The 17,365-nt window shown below is 45.1% G+C and overlaps 1 protein-coding gene across 5 annotated transcripts in view; it reads right to left on the reverse strand.

Annotated features, from left to right (window-relative positions):
* Window positions 1-17,365, reverse strand: part of LOC144762158 (zinc finger BED domain-containing protein 5-like) — a 237,153-nt gene that overhangs the window by 128,815 nt on the left and 90,973 nt on the right. For 3 of the 5 annotated variants that reach the window (XM_078647317.1, XM_078647314.1, XM_078647318.1), the window contains one exon: window positions 7,319-10,314. In XM_078647317.1, the coding sequence (XP_078503443.1) occupies window positions 8,295-10,133 (1,839 nt within the window). In that variant the 5' untranslated portion in view covers window positions 10,134-10,314 and the 3' untranslated portion in view covers window positions 7,319-8,294. Of the gene's footprint in view, window positions 1-7,318; window positions 10,315-17,365 lie in introns of those variants that run through there. The other 2 variants (XM_078647316.1, XM_078647315.1) reach the window with 1 other exon arrangement.

Raw genomic sequence — 17,365 nt, forward strand, 5'->3', positions numbered from 1 at the left:
AGAATCGTCTCGTCCTTGACGTCATACTGGCCGATAGGGGCGGGGCCTGTAGACTTATCGGATCTAGTTGCTGCATTTTCATTCCAAATAACGCGCCGTCTGTTTATTCAGCTATAACCAGACTTCATAAAATTGCCCATCTGTTACACCAAGATCCAGGCACCTGGACATGGTCCGGTTGGTTCTGGAATATAATTTCCGCCTGGGGATGGAAAGTCCTGTCCCTTCTAGGTATCGCAGTAGCAATCATATTCAGCTGCTGCCTCTGTATACAATGTGGCCCTGCGATTTGCGGCATGTGTGCTACCTCTTGTATTCCTAGTCCCAAGCCCCGTTCTAAATCTCGTTCCAAGACAATTCGAGATGAACAAATGGTACTGTATGAAATGATAGACGGTATCATGAATATTGATGTTTCCTGATGGAAACGTAGTGACAAGGAGGGAATGTGGAAAAGTAAATTTTGCCATGTTCTGTGTCCCTACGTGTCATCCATCATATGTTATGTGTGCATGACCAATATGCATATGTATTCCCCATGTCCGATTCAAGACGCAATTACAGTTGTGTCCACCTCTGGTATGTCATTTTCCAGTCCCCGTGAATACTACGAATATCAGGCTTATGTAAAGTAATGTTGCCACGCTTCTCAGTGTGCACGTTATTTCATTATAAAGTCCCCGTTTCCAGGCCTCAACAGGGCCCGGACATCAGATTCAGCCCCTGTCTCCTGAAGCCTCGCTGAGGAGCGATACAGCCCCCACCTGTATCCTCGACCTTTCACTTACTTCCTGCCTCACAGTGCCCGGTGCAGCTTGGCTCAGTCTCTGAGTCTGCCAAGACTATGTTATGATTCCAGTTATCAGTTTAGTCCTCCTTCTCTGCATTCCTAAGCTACTGAACTGCATCAATAGTTTCCGTCATTGTCTAGCCTATTCGGCTCCATATTAAGAGAAATACTGTATTTAATGGTCATTTAATATTCTTCATCACGCACTACATGTAGAATAAATGCCTGCTTCAGTCTTAGAGTCAGTTAGCTTTTCCCCTCATGACTTCTAGTTTATATCAACATGTTCCCTAAACATCAGATACTAGATAGGGTTTAGGTACATGTCGCTCCGACCCTCCAGACTTTAGTCTCTGCTCCTAGCACAGAGTTCATAGCCCCCAGCTTCTCCTCGTAACACGTCATTACCAGTTTGTGCGCACCATTAGGTTAGAGGTCCCGGCTCCTTAGGTAGCCCCCTCCTATGTTTCCGCCCATTCATGACATATTCTGTTACGTTTGCATCACATGTCTGAGTTACACCTTCTTTTTACTCTTATCTTTCGCGACTGCTACGCGTCACGCCTTCTGCTCCACCCACTGCTACGCCTACTGCAATGTAATGCTATGTGTTTGCGCTATGTATATATGCTCGTGTATTGTTATTAAAAGTTAGCGCGCTCATCCCAGCCCCAGCAGCTGCTGGGCCCTGTCATCCTATTCCTATGCAGGTTGTCCTGTTCCTGTCCTTATGCTGTATTAAACCTGCAAAACTCCTACTACCTCGAATCTTGACTCTTATTTATTGAGCTATCTGTTATTCATTCATTCATTCAAAAATAGATCCGGTATTATTTATTTATATACCACAGACAGATTACCTAGCTTCCTTGATGTCTGCCCTCAACTCATGTCGTTCACAGGTTGCCGCCGCATTTCCAGACAATACCGAGGTGGCACCGCATGAGATTGTTCCAGGTTCGATGGTGCTCGTCCGGAACTTTGACAGATCAAGTCCGCTGGAGCCTCGTTGGAAAGAGCCCCGACAGGTCCTCCTCACCACCCGTACAGCCGTGAAGTTGGAAGGACGCAAGGGCTGGGTGCACCTTTCTCATGTTAAACTTTTTAAAGGACTGAAACCCGTCTTTAAGAACATTTCCCAGGATTCGAAGGATTGCCAAAACATTGTTCCTAAGGACTGTCCCGCAAATGACATTGACACAACCCCTCCCTTGGTAGAGAAAACTCCGCAGCAGGAGTATAAGCAAAAACTCCGGTCTAGTAAAATAAGTCAGTCAGTTTGATTGTCTAAGTCCTCCCCTAGGTGAAACGGTTAGACTGTTTCTGACATGTATAAAATAGACCCCCATAGTGAGAGAGTTATTTCAAACTCAAACCGATGTATCGTTTTTCTAAGTTTCATATTATTTATCAGCATAATGATTTCCTGCACTAGTTACGCATTTTTCCTGTGTTTTCCAGTTCCTCATGTAAATAAGCATTCTAATGTTACAGTAGAACACACGTTTAGTGATCTGCCTCCTCACGAATATTCATACCGCCTCGCTATGCGTAACAATACCTTCATCCGCATGTTGCATTATTCACACCAGACCAGCAATGCCACTAATTGCTGGGTGTGTGGTCGACTCCCCCCTTTCCAGACGTCGAAGGGAGTTCTGCCACTTTTTCCTTATCCTTTTTCACATAATGGTTCGTGTGGAGCATGGTCCACGTTAACGTCATCCTCAACAGATATGTCTTTTCTTAACAGTACATGTTTCCCAGACAAGCAAGGTTTCCCCCACAGAACAGGTTTAGATCTAGAAAATGAAGTGTATAATTTAGGTAACTATTCTTCGAATTTCATGGTCCTGAATGTTCAGTCTGATACTACTCCAGACTCACCTGCTATTTCAGTATTACCAGTCAAAGGCGAATTATGTGTCCGTAATTATGGTTCTGTACACGTAGGACATAGTGATTGTACTACTATTATCCAGTATAGTGACAGTGGGAAATCTATTTTTAAAGCTTCACGTCATTCTTATTTTGTTTGTGGTCAAACTGCATATGTTCGTCTGCCCCTCGATTGGGAGGGAACCTGTTACATTGCCTTCCTACTGCCACCTGTTTTTCTAGCCCCACCTGACTACCATAGGAATTCCTTCCTAGTACATACTAGACACAAGAGAAACCTCCCGATTGTCGATTATACTGAAACTACTGCAGAGCAATTCATTGATATTGATAAAGGTGTGTTCCCTTATTTAGGTACAGTCGTAAATAGTAAGCTAATCCGTAGGTTAACAAGAACCCTTGAAGCTGTAGTAGATGAGACTGCCTCCGCTCTAGGTAACTTAACCGAAGAGCAATCCTTTATGAGAATCGTTGTGCTCCAGAATCGTCTCGTCCTTGACGTCATACTGGCCGATAGGGGCGGGGCCTGTAGACTTATCGGATCTAGTTGCTGCATTTTCATTCCAAATAACGCGCCGTCTGTTTATTCAGCTATAACCAGACTTCATAAAATTGCCCATCTGTTACACCAAGATCCAGGCACCTGGACATGGTCCGGTTGGTTCTGGAATATAATTTCCGCCTGGGGATGGAAAGTCCTGTCCCTTCTAGGTATCGCAGTAGCAATCATATTCAGCTGCTGCCTCTGTATACAATATGGCCCTGCGATTTGCGGCATGTGTGCTACCTCTTGTATTCCTAGTCCCAAGCCCCGTTCTAAATCTCGTTCCAAGACAATTCGAGATGAACAAATGGTACTGTATGAAATGATAGACGGTATCATGAATATTGATGTTTCCTGATGGAAACGTAGTGACAAGGAGGGAATGTGGAAAAGTAAATTTTGCCATGTTCTGTGTCCCTACGTGTCATCCATCATATGTTATGTGTGCATGACCAATATGCATATGTATTCCCCATGTCCGATTCAAGACGCAATTACAGTTGTGTCCACCTCTGGTATGTCATTTTCCAGTCCCCGTGAATACTACGAATATCAGGCTTATGTAAAGTAATGTTGCCACGCTTCTCAGTGTGCACGTTATTTCATTATAAAGTCCCCGTTTCCAGGCCTCAACAGGGCCCGGACATCAGATTCAGCCCCTGTCTCCTGAAGCCTCGCTGAGGAGCGATACAGCCCCCACCTGTATCCTCGACCTTTCACTTACTTCCTGCCTCACAGTGCCCGGTGCAGCTTGGCTCAGTCTCTGAGTCTGCCAAGACTATGTTATGATTCCAGTTATCAGTTTAGTCCTCCTTCTCTGCATTCCTAAGCTACTGAACTGCATCAATAGTTTCCGTCATTGTCTAGCCTATTCGGCTCCATATTAAGAGAAATACTGTATTTAATGGTCATTTAATATTCTTCATCACGCACTACATGTAGAATAAATGCCTGCTTCAGTCTTAGAGTCAGTTAGCTTTTCCCCTCATGACTTCTAGTTTATATCAACATGTTCCCTAAACATCAGATACTAGATAGGGTTTAGGTACATGTCGCTCCGACCCTCCAGACTTTAGTCTCTGCTCCTAGCACAGAGTTCATAGCCCCCAGCTTCTCCTCGTAACACGTCATTACCAGTTTGTGCGCACCATTAGGTTAGAGGTCCCGGCTCCTTAGGTAGCCCCCTCCTATGTTTCCGCCCATTCATGACATATTCTGTTACGTTTGCATCACATGTCTGAGTTACACCTTCTTTTTACTCTTATCTTTCGCGACTGCTACGCGTCACGCCTTCTGCTCCACCCACTGCTACGCCTACTGCAATGTAATGCTATGTGTTTGCGCTATGTATATATGCTCGTGTATTGTTATTAAAAGTTAGCGCGCTCATCCCAGCCCCAGCAGCTGCTGGGCCCTGTCATCCTATTCCTATGCAGGTTGTCCTGTTCCTGTCCTTATGCTGTATTAAACCTGCAAAACTCCTACTACCTCGAATCTTGACTCTTATTTATTGAGCTATCTGTTATTCATTCATTCATTCAAAAATAGATCCGGTATTATTTATTTATATACCACATAAGTGCAGTGCAATGAGAGGTCAACAAGTGTGTGTCCCACCGCAGTATGACCGTACCGTGGGTTCACTCTCTACAGGAGAACATTTACCGCTGCTGCGTGACCCATGTGCCGCCTCCAGGGTATAGGAGGCAGAAGCGGCATCCATAGCAGGTCCTCTTGAAGACCATTTTAGCACTAATTCTACATTTTGGAACTAGGGCATTTTAACCTTGTTGTTCCTGCCAGATACAAAGAGAAGATCCTGTGTTATTCAGTGCCCTTGTTACCTCTTTTGTGGGTAGTAGTGCTTGTCACTTCGCTGCCCCGCGGGTGCACACGACTGGGGTCCCCCAACCTCGTGTGCCATCTGCTGGGCCTCTGCACTCAGATCACTGGTTTTAGTTTCTGGAGTGGCAAAATAAACAGTTGCTCCCAAAGGACTATCCTGAACATTTAGGTGACAAAAATATTTGAGTGAATCTGTAAGAGCGAGGTGAAGCAGAATTAGACCTCACTCTAGCAATCAATGTAGAATTAATTCAAAGTCCTATATTAATAAATCGATGTATGGCTTATATGTATACCATTATAAAAAATGTATGTACTTAATTATCAGTTGTTATTGCGGTACTTGGAACAATAGCTATTCAATTGTGTGTGTTAATCCACTGTTGCATAGTATAATGTCCATAAAGTGTCCATTTGGTTGTTTGAGTTGTTAGCAAGATGACACGTGGTTGCGGTGGAGCAAAAAGCAGAGGGTGTCAAAATTAAGCTACACAGTTCCAGTTTTAAAAGTCCCACAGATCAGGAAAGTCAAACAGAGTCACAACCTTGTGGCGGCCAAGGCTTCCTCCACGCAATCCGGTATCTAAGCTGGGGTCTACCATTTTGCCCAAGCATATAGTCCTGTGGTTGGACTTGCTTATCCATTACATCAAAGCTTGGGAAGCTGTGCTCTGACATCAGTGTGCTATTTTGTGGAACAGCTATGGGCGTTACAGATGCGGTTATGCCAACAACTAGGCTCCTCTGAGGGCCTCCTCCCAAGCATGAAGTTCTCTTCCTAGCCCCCGGAGACCAGGCACACCCTCACTCCTGTGATTTATCAAACTGCCATGTGCTGCAGAAGCTGAAGATTATGGACGTGGGAGTGGAGCCTAAGTGACAAGGACATATCCCTGCCAGCCTGGGAACCAATGAAAAGCAGCTCTTTGTCACCACCAGGGTCGGATTGGGAAGGCAGGCAATCGGGCATTGGCCAAAGCGCTAGTGCCTAAGGGTGTTACGTGGGTCGTATTTTTTCAGGGCCCCAGCTTCTTTCCTGCCATGCCAGGACGGGCCATAGCACTTCAGGCTATGGTGGGCGTGCAAGGGTGGTAACTGATAATTGTCATCATCGGACCTACTGGGGGCCAGGTTTTGCTCCATTTGTTGGGCCATTCTTACCTCGGCCCCCATGGGGACGGCTAAACCCAGAAGAAGCGTCTTGCCCCTGACCCCTCCCATGCCAGGCCATCACATTCATGCAATGGTGGAAGAGGGAGTATGCAGGGACCCCGCTGGGGGTCCGGGGTTCTCAGACTGTGGGCCATCTACATCTCAGCCCCCTTGGAGCAGCAGTTGTGTCCTTTTTCTTCACCCCCTCCTATGCAAGGCCCTGGCCCCGAGGCTATGGGAGGGATCAGGAGGTTGTGAAATAAGAGAAGCCTTCCTGGAGGGTGTGTGCATTTGCATAGGCCTCGCTGTGAAGCTTTTATTAAACTAAAAAGGAGGTGGTGTTACATCCAAACCTGCCGACTTGAAAGTGGGAAACCATCCTGTGATTCTGGGCAAGTCACTTATCTCCCAACACCTGAAGTAACAAGCATTTGCAATGCAACAGGTATCGCATTTATGAGAGTTTGAGCTATTGACATTGCAAATAACAATACCTTTTATTTTTGTTTTAGTTTTAAAAACAAATAAAAGGCATTGTCGTTTACAATGCCATTAGCTTAAACTCTGGTAACTGCGAGACCTATTGCATTGCAAATGCTTTTTTCATCTTCCCAGGATTCATGCTGGATTAACACAAACTTTTCTTCTTGTGGATTTCTACTGCATGTTTGGTTTCAAATAACTGAAAATGTGGTGTGAATGCACCCCTTGCCGCTTTTCAATCCCCAAAATAAACTCGAGCAAGCACAAACTATAATAGGTTGAATATTTTTAGGACCCTATTTTGGCACTGAATTTCTATTATAACACTACATAGGACTATTTCAAGATCTATTCTGGGTTGTCAACGGTTATTGTGATGAGTAGTTTCTATGTTAAATGCCTTGAGCGCCACTGTAAAAAGATACATCTTCTTTTGCAGAGGATATTGCTATTATAGTACGCACATCTCTTCAACAGGTCCTACATGAATGATCTGAGGAAGCTGTAGCTACTTATTCACAAAAGAGAAGGTGGGTCTTGATACAGACATTAGTAACTAATGCCCAATCTCCTCCATGCCTTTTTTGTAATAGGATAACCGAGTCATTTGTAATATTCCAACTTCAGAGGTACTGCTGTTGGAGTACCAATCAGGTTTCAGAGCTCATACAGGTAAACATATACTATCACATTATTCTGAGAAGTTCTTGGAAACCGTGACTACAGATCATGCAGCTACTTATAGTCTCTTGGACTTCTTGACCGTGTATGAAATTTTAAATTACAGGGGGGTATGTGGTATTGCCTTGAACTGGCTGTGCCCTTTCCACCTAACCAGATGAGAAACAAACAAATGCCTGCCCACCAATATTTTAACACAAACTTCGATGGGTTGGTCACATTAGGCCAGAACCTCAATGGAGCTCGGGGCAGATACATCAACCAGGTTTGTCCTAGTCAAATTTTACCTTCCTATTTTAAACTCCATCCACCACAGCAGTATGTCTAAAACCTCCAGGAGCTCAGGGGATGTAGTTTAGAGATTCACAAGGTGTCAGACAGTGGCCAAAAGCAGGTTCCAGTTCAGATTCAGTTGCAGGAAAGGTTTCTTGTAAGTTGTTTTATCCCTGTAGCTTGAACAGGGGGTCAGAGTCATGACCCACCCTTTGAGTCCATGTCTTTGTCCTGTGTGCATGAGAGGCTGTCCAAGACAGCAGGTTCAGTCCACTTCTGATCTTACTGCGATCCAGGAGTGTTCAGAGGTGGGTGCCTGGAGATGCCGCAATTACGCCTACCAAGAGCTAGTGGGTGGGAAGGACTCCTGGGGACGCCTTCAACCAGTGGTTCCCAAACTTATTTGACTTGTGGCTCCCTTGACCTAATTGGCCGTGGCTCCCCACCATGTTTTTACGGTGGGCGGGTGGAAAAACTCGTTAAGTGAGAAATGATACACAAGATTAATAGACAAATACGTTTCCATGACTTTTTTTAACCACACAACAGTTTATAAACTTCTGTATAATAAAATATCTTTTTTAATGAACAGGAAAAACAACAGAGTCCGAATTTACCTTAATTATCTTAGTGAGGTGGAGGTTCTTGTTTTTCCTTACATAGCTCCTGAAATCTTGGAGTTATTTTTGACATCAAAACACGCATTTCTTTTTCAAGGTTAATTTTTGCACTATATTTTGACTTTACCACTGCAACTGCGACGAAACCAGCATCACAAAGGTACGAAGTAGCAAACGGGAGCAAAACACGCAGGGCTCTCTTGCTGATCATAGGGTATTCATCTCCAATTTGGCACCAGAACTCAAGCAGTGACTGAGACCGGAACCTTACTTTCGATGTAAAGTCACATGAAACATCAATAAGCTGTTCTGCTTCCTCGTGGTTGAAATGCTGAGGTATCTCAGCGTTGAAGGGGTCTCTCACCCATTTTATTGGCTCTACTTCTTCCTCTGGAAAATATTTGTCAAGGTAAAAACGCAGTTGAGACAAATACAGAACAAAAACTGTCCTCAGTTCCTCCTTTAACGCCTTCTCATTGTCCTGCAGAAACTGGGCCAATGAAGGAAAACATTTATAGTCACCTTTGCTTACACTGCTTTCCCAAAGGATCACTTTCTTCTTAAAGCCTGAAACTTTGTCTGACAGTTGCAGGAAGTTAGTATTATTGCCTTGCAAGGACTTGTTCAGTGCATTCAGTTTTTCAAATAGATTAGAAAGAAAAGCCATTTGTATTAGAAAGTCTGCATCAATAAATTTGTCAGCAAAACAATGTTCATCATCGTGTAGATAGGAGTATATTTCATTCCTCAGCTCATACACTCTCAGCAGGGAGTTACCAAGAGACAGCCACCGAGAACTGCTGTAGGACAAGAGGCATGAGTGGTCGGCACCCATGTCCTCACACAGTTCAGCAAAAAATGGTGCTTTTATTGGTCTTGTTTTAAGATAATTTACCACTTTGATGACTATTTTCAGAACACCATGCAGTTCTTCACTAAGGTTTCCTGCTACCAGTGCTTCTCTGTTTATTATACAGTGTGTCCAAACAGCATTAGGCACTTTAGATCGTATGTGAGCTTGAAGTCCTTGGTAGCATCCGGCCATTGAACGACCCCCATCTGTACAAACTCCAACACATCTCTCCCAGTCAATTTGATTCTGTTGCATAAAATCATCCACAACCGCGTACAAGTCTTGACCTGTAGTCCCACCTTTGATTTTTTTACAGAACAACAAATCCTCAACAATTTTTCTTTCGTATAGAAACCTGACATAGCAAATAAGATGGGTATCTTTGTGGTGGTCTGTTGCCTCATCCAACTGGAGTGCAAAGTCTTTGCCTCTTAGATTACAGATGAGCTGATCGTTAATATCTTCAGCCATATCATTTATCCTCTGGCTGATAGTATTATTAGAAAGAGGCACTTTCAGCAGCTGTTTACCCGCATTTTCGCCAAGCATGATTGTTGCCATAGCAACAGCAGCAGGCAAAATCAGCTCTTCGGCAATTGTGTGGGGTTCTTTACTCTGTGCAACTTGATGGGCCACTTGATATGAAGACAAGAGGGAATTACTATTAATTTTGGCTTGTTTTGAGAAAGTGGACTTTTGTAGTTTGGCTTTTCTTAAAAAGAATTCCCTTGGCTTTCCGACCACATTGGGGTGAAGACTTTCAAGATGCCGCTTAAGTTTACTTGGAAGCATGGATTCCACAGCCAAAACTTTTAAACAGATTACACATTGAGGACGCTCCTCATTATTAACCCGAACACACGTGAAACCATAATCCAGATACCGGTCATCGTACTTTCTGCACTTGGCTTTCCGTTTCCCGTCCTCTTTTTTGTCAGAAGAACCTGCAACTTCACTTTGCTCAGACGAACTTGGCATTAGAAATCTCTTCATTGTCAATCAGCAAGATGGAAATCAGTGCCACTCGTCTTAATTATTCAGATGGAGAAGAGAAGAATTAATAGAAATATATAAGAAAGGTATTTCTGTCTGTAAAGTTCCTGGTCTTCTTTTCTTTTGCGCAAGTGTTTCCAGGTTTCTTCCGGGTCTCATCCACAGTCTCCACGGAATAAGCCTGAAATACAAAACATCCAGGTAAGACAAGTATAAGAAGAACTAAAGTTATTCTCTTTCTAATGATCAATCTATCTGTTATTTTTCAATAGTAGTCCACGATGATGGTGACCATTTTGACGTATTCTTATTGGTACCCCGCACAGACATAAAGAGCATTCAGTTTTTTATTGAAATCTAAAATCGCACATTTTTGCAAACAATGAAGAAAGCCAAATTTCAGCTAATATGTACAACAGACTGATTTGTAACAGCAAATATCACTTCAACAATTCCGACACAGCACGGACATATGGTTTTTCATCAAAATCATGGCAGTAGTTTGCCTATCGGTCCCATTCTCTGACATAACCAACTAATATCTGTTGTGTATTTTGCAATCAAGGCAAATGAAAAATGTACGAATGCATGCCATTTGCTGTTTGTGCTCATTGGGATGGTTTTGGGTCAATGTTCAGGCATAAACGCGACAGCAATGAAAGTCAGAGCAACATTTACAGAAAAATGAGCATGTCCATTTGACAAGTCCCAGGCCCACAGAGTAAGAGTAGCAATATAGAAGAAAATGGTGTTGCCAAGTCATCCTGCACCCTGGGCACCACCCAATATTTTGCTTGATGCTGGTGGAAACTGATTTTGACTGACCATGGGCTCTGCCTAACCAGGGCTAGTACTAAACAGAAAGGAACACATTAGACTACAGTTAAACAACTAACATACACTAGGACTAGGGTACACTATGGTAGGGTACCCCTGTAATTGGCATGATTTACCCCATAAGCCCCTAGTATATAATAGGGCAGGGGATTAAAACTGCCCAGAAGTCCCCAGGGCATGGCAGTTTAGAGGCCAGCAGCTTTTTCTGCACTTGCATGTGTGCACTGCTGAAGTCTGAGGTCAGTTTAAAACCAGTCTTTGGTGCCAGGATTGCTTTTAAAAAGTAAATTGTGCCCAAACTCGACTTTGGTGGTAGGGGCACTTAAAAATGGGATAACCTACAATGTTTTGGGATCTTAGGGATCCCCAGGGTCTCCCCTAGGTATCCCGGGGTGGGTGGTCAGTTATCTATTAGGTACAAATTAGTTTTTATATGTCTGGGTAAAGTGAAATGTCACTCCCCACATTGTGGTAAAGTGCTGCTCAAATTCGACTTTGATGCTAGAAGCACAGTAAAAGGAGCATCCGCAATATTTCTACAGATTCAGAACCCCTAAAGTCTCCCATAGTTGCACATGGGGTGGGATTCCTGTAGATATAAGGCAAGTACTTACAAAAACCTATTTTATAAGTCCTGGTGCTGGAAAAATGGCCCAAGTCATTTTTCCCATTGCAAATCCCTTGTTACATAGGTTAACATGGTAGGAAGTTAGTGGTTAATATCTCTCGATAGGAGAGGACTAGTCTGACCATTCAAAGACTTCCCAGAATGGTAGTAGTAAATCCAACAATATCATTGTCGAATTTCTCCTAAAGTGTACATACAAGAAGTTAAGGCTTTCTTTTTTGCAAGTCCAAATTCAGACTTCCAGTGGTCTGCCCTGAATGGTCAGAGTTAAGTGGATTAGCCAGGCTGCTTTGAAGATGTGATAAAGAGCCCCTGGGGTTACCAGCTCTGCTGGGAGGGCAGTGTGATTGTCCATAGGAATGCCAGGCCAGGGGTGGAGTTGTAAACCATGCTCTTCAAAGGCAGAGGGGAAGCCTGGTTGTCAGTTACACTTTTGACCCAGAGTCAGGGCTAGGCTTAAGGAAGGTATGTGCAGATGGTAGTGGGAGAGTCTAGGGAAATAAGCCATCCCTGGGGGTGTGTTTAGCCATGTCTTGACTCTCTGCTGGAAAAATCAGCCATTATGGATTTGGAAGATTTGATGCACTCTGGGACAAAATAATGCCACACTCTACAGGATGTGGTCACCGCCTTGTGGAGTTACCCTGCTCTCATTGGTCAGGAGTGACCTGGTGCTTGACCCAGAGAATTTTGAATACGTTTCTGAGAGGGACAGAGCCCTCCCGATCTGCTGCTTGAAACTGAATAAAGCAAGAAGTGCCCTGCTGAGAAGATGTTGCTGTGCATAGAATTCTAAGGCCTGCCCTCTGAAGACTGCACCATCTGAGACTGCAGCCCTGTGGATTATCTTGCTGGAAAAGAACTAAAGAGGGGACTCCCTGAAAGCTACAGGCTAAAAGAGCTCCACTGGAACATCAGCAACTAAATCTACACCTTGGAGACCCATCAGTGGATTTGTAAGGGTTTTGTACCAGTGGATTGTGGGAACTGTAGTCCTCAACTTTCAAGGACCATCTTGGAGCTTCCAGACCCTTGGTGTACGTTTGAGACACTTTGGGACCGCTTTAGGAACTTCAGGAAGAAGTTCGGAGAACTTTGGACCAAATTTGAAAAAAAGCTCCATAGATGGACAGACTCAGCCTGCCTTCAACTGCGAGCCAGCCAAGCCACCCAGGTTCGTCCCGCTAAAAGCTCCATAGCTCCAACTCCCAGAGATTGACCCAGCACGCTTCTTCCTACCCACAATCTCCTCTGCAGTGACTGTATCCACATCCCGCAGCCAGGTTCACACCCAGGCCCACTGTGACTCTACCCTCAACCACCTCTCCAGGGACTGCCCTCCCCCCTCCGCACCGACTCTCCTCTTCCCACCCCTCCCTCCCACCACACTCCACCACGAGGGCACTATCTCTTCTTCAACACACCTTTTACCACCTCTCCTATTGGCTGCCCTTATAATGGAACCTGCAGGTGCACACTCCTACAACATCATTTACCCCTCTGACCTCACAAAAAAAAAAAATCAGCCAAACGATTCAAACATAGTTTTATAAAACGGCACCCCGAAACTATTTGCCGACACTTATTTTTCAACGCACAACAGGACCACAACCACAGACCTCATTCTCCATACAAAACGAAGAGCCCAATGGAGAAAAGCATTCATTACTTCTCTCTCGATCTCTTCTTCAAGGAAAACCGCGCATGGTATTAGCTTATATATTGCGCCCCCCTCTTCTTCCAAGCAACAGCAACCATCACCATGTATAATAACGGTACTATCCTTATCCAAGCCACAGACCGCAATCTTTCTCTCATGGACAACATCTTCCCTACCATCAAAAACCTAGTGTCCAAACCTCTGGTGGGTTCCCAATATTTACTTCAATCTCCTTCCAGTACCATCACACATGAAGTTTCCTCACCCAACCACTCTGACATCTTAGACCTCCAACCCCCCTGCCCCCTTCAGTCATGTCCTACCCACCCACCCCTGGCGTCTGAATCTTACATTATCCACACACAAGCGGCCCCCTCTAACCTCGCACTCCAACTAGCCCACTCATTCGGTCTCGCGATACGATCGATTCAGCACTTGGCCCACCAACGGATCCTGAACCCCTACATTATAAGACGATAGATACCCCCCCACACCAACACCTCTCTTATCTCAACTCCCTTGCTCTTTATTGCCACCCCTCCCAAGCTCTCACCCTGTATCAGCCTCCCCATTCAAAGCCATGCTTTGCCTCATGTCCTGACTTCCCAGGAAATTAACGACAACACACTAGCCTCTGAGTTCCCCATGCCCTCATTAATCCTCACCACTCCTACATTACAGCCAGCCACATCCTTCAACATCCCGCCGATCTCAGCACCGCTACCCTATATTGATTCCCATCATACGTATTCTCCCCTCAACATCTACCCCCTCCGTAGTCCTAGTTTGGCACAGGTCTTGTTTTCTCACTACCGCGATGTGAATAGGCTACCGGATGATCACCCCCGCCCCCTACTTCCCCCTCCCCACCCAACTTTCAACCACCCACCCCCTCAACTCAGACCGCTACAGCCCCCTCTTATCCACCCTCTCTCACTATACTACCTCCAACTTTATCCTTACCCGCACCTCTGCAGCCGTCCACATACAGTCCTCAGACTCCTACTCCACTCATAACTGATCCCGACCTTAGATGTGAGGAAATAATGTTAGCACTACTCCATATTAAATAGGAACTCCAATCTTTTAGGGATCTGATAGCCACCCAACCTTGGCGTAACTTTTCCTCAAGATCCTCTAACCGGAACTACTGACCACAACACATAACTCACACCCCTAAACTTATTCCACCCAATCGGATCTCAGTTCCCCGCCTCCATAGGCGTTCTCATCCTAAGCGAAGCTTCAATCCGCTCTCCGAGAGTGATATACTATCTCTCCTTCAATCCTATGAACCGTCCCCCTCTAATTGCATTGCCGCAACTCAGTCAACCATCCCTTCTCTCCACCCTAACCCACTGAGAGTAGCCAGACACAACAATAGAGGGATCGACAAGAGCAACCTTAGAAACGTTCCTCTGACCCAAGACCCCTCCTATTCCCTCCTTACTCCCCGTCTCAAATGCACACTCCTAAATTGCAGATCTGCTTCCAGACATGCTACAGATATAGCTGATCTCATCATCTCACAAGAACTAGACTTGTTATTGTTAACGGAAACCTGCCTAACTGATTCTTCCAACCCATTGCTGGACATTCTAGTTCCCCCGAACTACAACATCATCAGATTGGATAGAATCGGTAAGACAGGTGGAGGTATAGCCTGTATTCATCGTAGTGACATCACTGTAAATAGAGCCACGTCCCCGGTCTTCACGTCTTGCGAATACTTCTGCTTAGACCTTAGCAGTAACGGCAAACAAGCTTGCTCTCTGCACATTATCTACCATCCACCAGGTGACAATCTCATCTTCTCGGAACAACTCATGGATATGATTTCAACTAACAACGGTATGAATAACAACCAAATTTTCCTTGGCGATTTCAATCTCCACTGGAATGACAACAACGACACAATTGTCAACTGCCTCAGAAGCTTCCTGGATGACCGAGCCCTGACCCAAACCTGCATTGGCCCTACACATAAGAAAGGTTCAACCCTGGATCTAATAATCTCCAAAAATGGACGTCATTCAACTGGAATCGATACAACCCTGCGACTGGTCTGATCACCACATTATTACGTTCTTTATCAAGGAAACAGTAAAATTTAACTCAGTTCAGGCCACAAAACCTAAGAGCTGGAAAAGAGACTTGAAACAACTCAACACAAGCACACTACCTCTCTCAAGCTACAACCTTCTATTGCCGCCTGCTGGCACCACAGACGTGCATGATCTCACCAACCACTACCTCAACTCGATGACCGCAATAATCAATGAGGTAGCCCCTTTTCAACTTAAGAGAGTCTCCACCAAAGACTCAAAACCTTGGTACAATAGCCTTCTCAACGAAGACAGACGTTCTCTTAGAGTTGCTGAACGCAACTGGAGATCAGTCCAGTCGACCATTCACCTCAAATTACTAAGGAAAAAGAGAAATGCCTATTACAAGAAGATTAAGCGCACCAAAGCAGACTTCAACTAGACCAAGCTAGAAATCGCCCCCAAAAACTATTTGAGCTAATCAAAACTCAATCTAAGGATGCGCCTCAACGATAGCAAAACGCCGCCCAATCTCAACCCAACTGTCAACAATTCTCCGCCTTCTTTTCTCAGAAGACCCTCAACATCGAGAACGATCTCTTAAAGGACCAATTACATTACTCTGTGCCACACTCACAAACCCCTCTGTCACCACCAACAACGACAGACCAAAACCCTTCAAAGTGTGTCCCAAAGAACAAAGCCGCCTGGTCATCCTTTGACACCTACACGGAAGAGGCTTTGGGTAAAATCCTAAATGCCTTGAAACCCTCCAACCATCTCATCGATCCGCTCCCCGCTAACGCTGTTAAAGACCTAACCCCCTGGCTACTTCCGCTTTGGACCAAAATCATCAACAGTTCACTCCAACAAGGTTGCATTCCAGATACCCTCAAAGTCGGCCATGTCTCTCCCAACCTTAAGAAACCAACAGCTGACCCCACAGATCTTAACAACTATCGTCCCATATCCAATATGCCTACCCTGGCCAAACTGCTTGAAAAATGCGTGCACCACCAACTAACGAAACATATCGTGCTCTTTGACCTCCTTGACAACCACCAATCTGGCTTCAGAGCAGGGCACAGCACGGAATCAGCCATGACTCACATTGATGATACGCTTCAAATCCTGGACCAGAACAGCTCATGCTTACTCATCTTGCTGGACCTATCCTCAGCTTTTGATACAGGCAAACATGAAAGTTTGCTGGATCTGCTTAGACTAAGGATGGGTATATCAGGACCAGTGCTCAACTGGTTCAACTCATTGCTACACAACCGAACACAACAATTCAAGATTAACAACACTCTTCGTCAGAATCCTGGTCTTGCGCCTACACTGCGTAGTTGTCTGACTCGCACCAAAACTCTGTACAGATGTGCTAAGACCGGAGGGGGTGCGGGGGGGGCGAACTACGACTCCCAGACTCCCTTGCAGTGGGGAGGTGATAAGAGAGCTGCTGACACGCATCCTGTTGTGTGTAATTCTTTGCATTCCTGTTCCTTGCCGGCTGGCGGAGGAACTCCCTTCACGTCGTCCTGATTTGTCTTGGTTCCCGGCTTTCACAGAGTGGAGAAGCCTTTGTTCTTCGTTTCCAGTTTCCGAGGTAGGAGTTGGGAACTCCGTTGATGCTTATCTAAACTTTATAGCGGAGCGCTTTGCCTTCAGCCGCGTTTCCGTTTGGAACACGAGTGTTATCATTGATTTGTGCATGGAGAAGTGGAGCGCTGTAGTAGTCCGCTACGCGTTACTGTTTTGAACAATTCGACTCCAGTGGAGAGTTAATCTTCTGGAGGTTTTGGTGCCTTTATTTTTGAACTTGTGTTTTCGACTGGCTGGCGGAGCGCGGTAGTGGTCACAACTACGCGCTGCCGTGTGGTTACATTTCTTTACATTTCCTCAGTGATTCATGGGCGATTTATACTTGTGCCAGAGGTCTCTGGGCACCGTGTTTTTCTTTTCCTAAACAGAGCGGAGTGTGGTGGTTCTTGCTCCCTACACACTACCGTTTCTGTAAGACCCGGGAGCGCTTTCACCATTATTTATTTCTTCTTGGTCT

Source organism: Lissotriton helveticus, chromosome 6, assembly GCF_964261635.1.
Source record: "Lissotriton helveticus chromosome 6, aLisHel1.1, whole genome shotgun sequence".
NCBI lineage: Eukaryota > Metazoa > Chordata > Amphibia > Caudata > Salamandridae > Lissotriton > Lissotriton helveticus.